Source organism: Gavialis gangeticus, unplaced genomic scaffold (assembly GCF_001723915.1).
Source record: "Gavialis gangeticus isolate Ggan-Ray unplaced genomic scaffold, GavGan_comp1, whole genome shotgun sequence".
In the NCBI taxonomy this organism is placed as follows: domain Eukaryota; kingdom Metazoa; phylum Chordata; order Crocodylia; family Gavialidae; genus Gavialis; species Gavialis gangeticus.
In genome coordinates this window covers 58,273,170-58,276,129 of record NW_017729004.1, presented here as the reverse complement: position 1 = coordinate 58,276,129, position 2,960 = coordinate 58,273,170, and the positions used below count along the sequence as shown (strand labels likewise).

Here is a 2,960-nt window from a genome sequence, read left to right as displayed (position 1 = left end):
TACTCAGGTCGCTTCCGACCCTAGAAACTATGAAACTATAAAAAAATAGTGAAAGAGAAAAATAATTCTGCAATGCATTAGGAAACCAACTTCCTTTCATTAATACAAGCACAGGAGACCTCCCCACAAAAATAATGGTGCTTATAGAAGTGTCAGTCAACTTGACATTTGTTCTCTTATTTTAAACTCATGCAGCAAAAAATGGCTGTTCCTAAGGGAGGACTCATGGTCACAGTGTGTCAAGTAATAATTGGAATCTGTTGTGGAAGATGGGCAGAAAGCATATCATGGTATAGTATAATAAATCTAAGCAAGCACTTCTAGGCTGAGTTAATGGGAGAGAGAATTTAGATAGCCTTTCCCCTCCTATGCAACAGTTAAGAAAAACTATCAAGCATTAGTGAGAGTGATAGATCAGTTACTGTACTAACACAACACAGCCCTCATGTTAAGTAGCCATGGAAATCTGTACTGATTCAAAGACTTTTTGCACTTCAAGACTGACATGGTTACACCTTTATGCACAGAAAGAGCATATGTGCAAGTAAAACAGATAAGTGTTTTCATTCACATGGTAGAATGGATTTGGCTTTCATATGACACCAGTTACATTCATTCCATCTCAAACACTGTTGAAAAGGAATACAATAAGATAATGAATAAGAGGATTGTTAACAAGCATGTTACCTCATCATCATCCGCATCATATTGTGCATAATGTTGCTCCAGGAGTTCTCTCTGGCGACGCTCTTGCTCTAGGGTCTGGCTAATCAGCTGAGCAACCTCACTTACTTGTCCTGGTTTTTCTCGTCCAATTACAAACCTGTGTAAAATATTATTAATTATGACCATCTTGAATCTTTTAACAAGCTAAATTCAAGCTCTCTTTGATTTTGGTCACAGACATGTGCATATTAAATTTGTAAAACCAGTGCATGAGCTCTTGCTTTGATATCGCTACGGTTGTTCCTGCCAGCAGAGAAGCAACGTAGATGAAACATGAAATGATTAAGCCAGGAAGTGACTGTGTAAGAAAATGCTATCACTGTCATCGAAGCTCTGCCTCCACTTTTGCGTCCCCACATTTCCACCACCATAGAACCTTCTGAGTTTGAACTCTCCAGGTTTGGACCCAGAGCAGAGCATGGTTATTACTTATACCATCACTTCTAATTCCATAATAGCATTAAAGTTTCCTGCATAAGTCTCCAGCAGCTAGCTACACAGGAGTAATTGAAAGAGAACTTTTCAAGCTGATACGGAAAGAAGCATGGAAGTGTCTCTTCCCTTCCTCTTCTCGTGGAACATTTCCAGATGTTTATGCTCTCTTTGTCCCCATCTGCAGTACAGAAGAGAAAACCTGTGCTTTTAACTCAGTCAGTTTGGCTTTGATTTTCATCTCTTCTCATGGATTCTAATGCCATTGTCCTAATTATACATTTTCTAAACAATCTCTCCCTAAATTATTTTCCCCAATTGTACCTATTACTTCAAAGTACAAGTTTATTCTTTGTTCTCCGTGTTTGCCTGAGGCAAGGATTTATTACGGTGATATCTTTTATTGAACAAACTGCATAGCTGGGATAGAGTTAGATAAGCTTTGACTGCAAGACATTCTTCTTCTGGTCTTTAGATCTTCTTTGTCTGAAACTCTCAATGCTTTCTGGTCTAATTTTTAGCAATTATAGTTTAGGACTGGCTTTCATTGTAACACAAATTTCTTCTAGTAGCTTGATATATACTGTAATTAGATGTTCTGTATACTACCATACTGAAAACAAATAATAACTATAATATAGTATAAACTAGTCAGAAAAGCTAGAGATAAAATTAAAATACTCCTCCAACCTTGGTTTTAGTAACAAGATCAGGTGCTTTCAAATGCAAAACAATGTGCAAAGCAAAACCAGGCCACATTGAGCGATTTTATATGGTAAATAAATTGTTTCTTAACCATTTAGGACAAACATTTTTAGTTATCTTTAAAAAAAATTGCAGTGAGATTCAAGAGATTTATAGCGTGCACATAAGAAAAAAAAATCCAGTGTCATTGCTGACATTGAATTCTTGAAAGTCATTTGGGATTTTGCAACAATGCATGATAGATTTCTATGTATACACCCAAGCCTATTCCCTAGGACCAGTGATTTGTCAGATGATTTATAAAATCACAGGTTAGCAGAAAGGATATAACTTGGAGATTACCTGCATGTTATAGAAGTAAAACAGCCAGCAATGTCTTCCAAAGGGTAAAGAAAAGTGATTATATTTGAAATAATGAGGCTAGGAGTTCATGGGAAGAAGATTCTTTGCTTCCCAGAAACATATTTGGTTTGCAAATAACAACAGAAAATACTGAAACAGAACACAAATCAGTAGTTTAACCTTCATGAGAACAGATCTCAAACTGACACTGAGATCTCAGACCCTACAGTCATGAAATCCAGCATTGCAAATCAGCAACTATTAAGGTTTGTGTGCAATGAAGGGGAGAAAAGGGTATTAAGGACAAGTTCTTTGAGGCTTCTCTACTCTACCTCTTCCACATACTGAAACAGAAGTTTGTACAACCTGTTCCTGACTCTTCTTACATATAGTTTTATGGGATACTATGATATAAAATGAATAGAGTCAAAGTGGAGTCCACTCATGTTTACCATACATTAACATTTTCTATAGAGCAATAAGTGAAAAGAAAAAACGGTAACCCCTTCCCCCCAACACACTTTTCACTTAAATCAATTAAGCAAACTGTTTGTGAAAATACATTATATGGCTATCACCATCAGATCTGTGATATGTAGATATATGGTGGCTATATCCTTATGATAAATTGTGGAACCCCACAATACTATCTATATGTATCATACACCTCTGATAGGACAGAGGGCATTGAAGCTATCTTCCTTGGGACATAAATTCCAGCTTCACAGTCATTATATACACCGTTTGTAGGCCTA

At 36.6% G+C, this 2,960-nt stretch overlaps 1 protein-coding gene across 1 annotated transcript in view; it reads right to left on the bottom strand.

The window, feature by feature from the left end:
* The window catches only part of PPP1R9A (protein phosphatase 1 regulatory subunit 9A), a 350,009-nt gene that overhangs the window by 107,264 nt on the left and 239,785 nt on the right, over positions 1-2,960 (bottom strand). Inside the window, exon 6 of the mRNA XM_019508446.1 lies at positions 688-823. Within this exon, the coding sequence (XP_019363991.1) occupies positions 688-823 (136 nt within the window). The remainder of the gene's footprint in view (positions 1-687; positions 824-2,960) is intronic.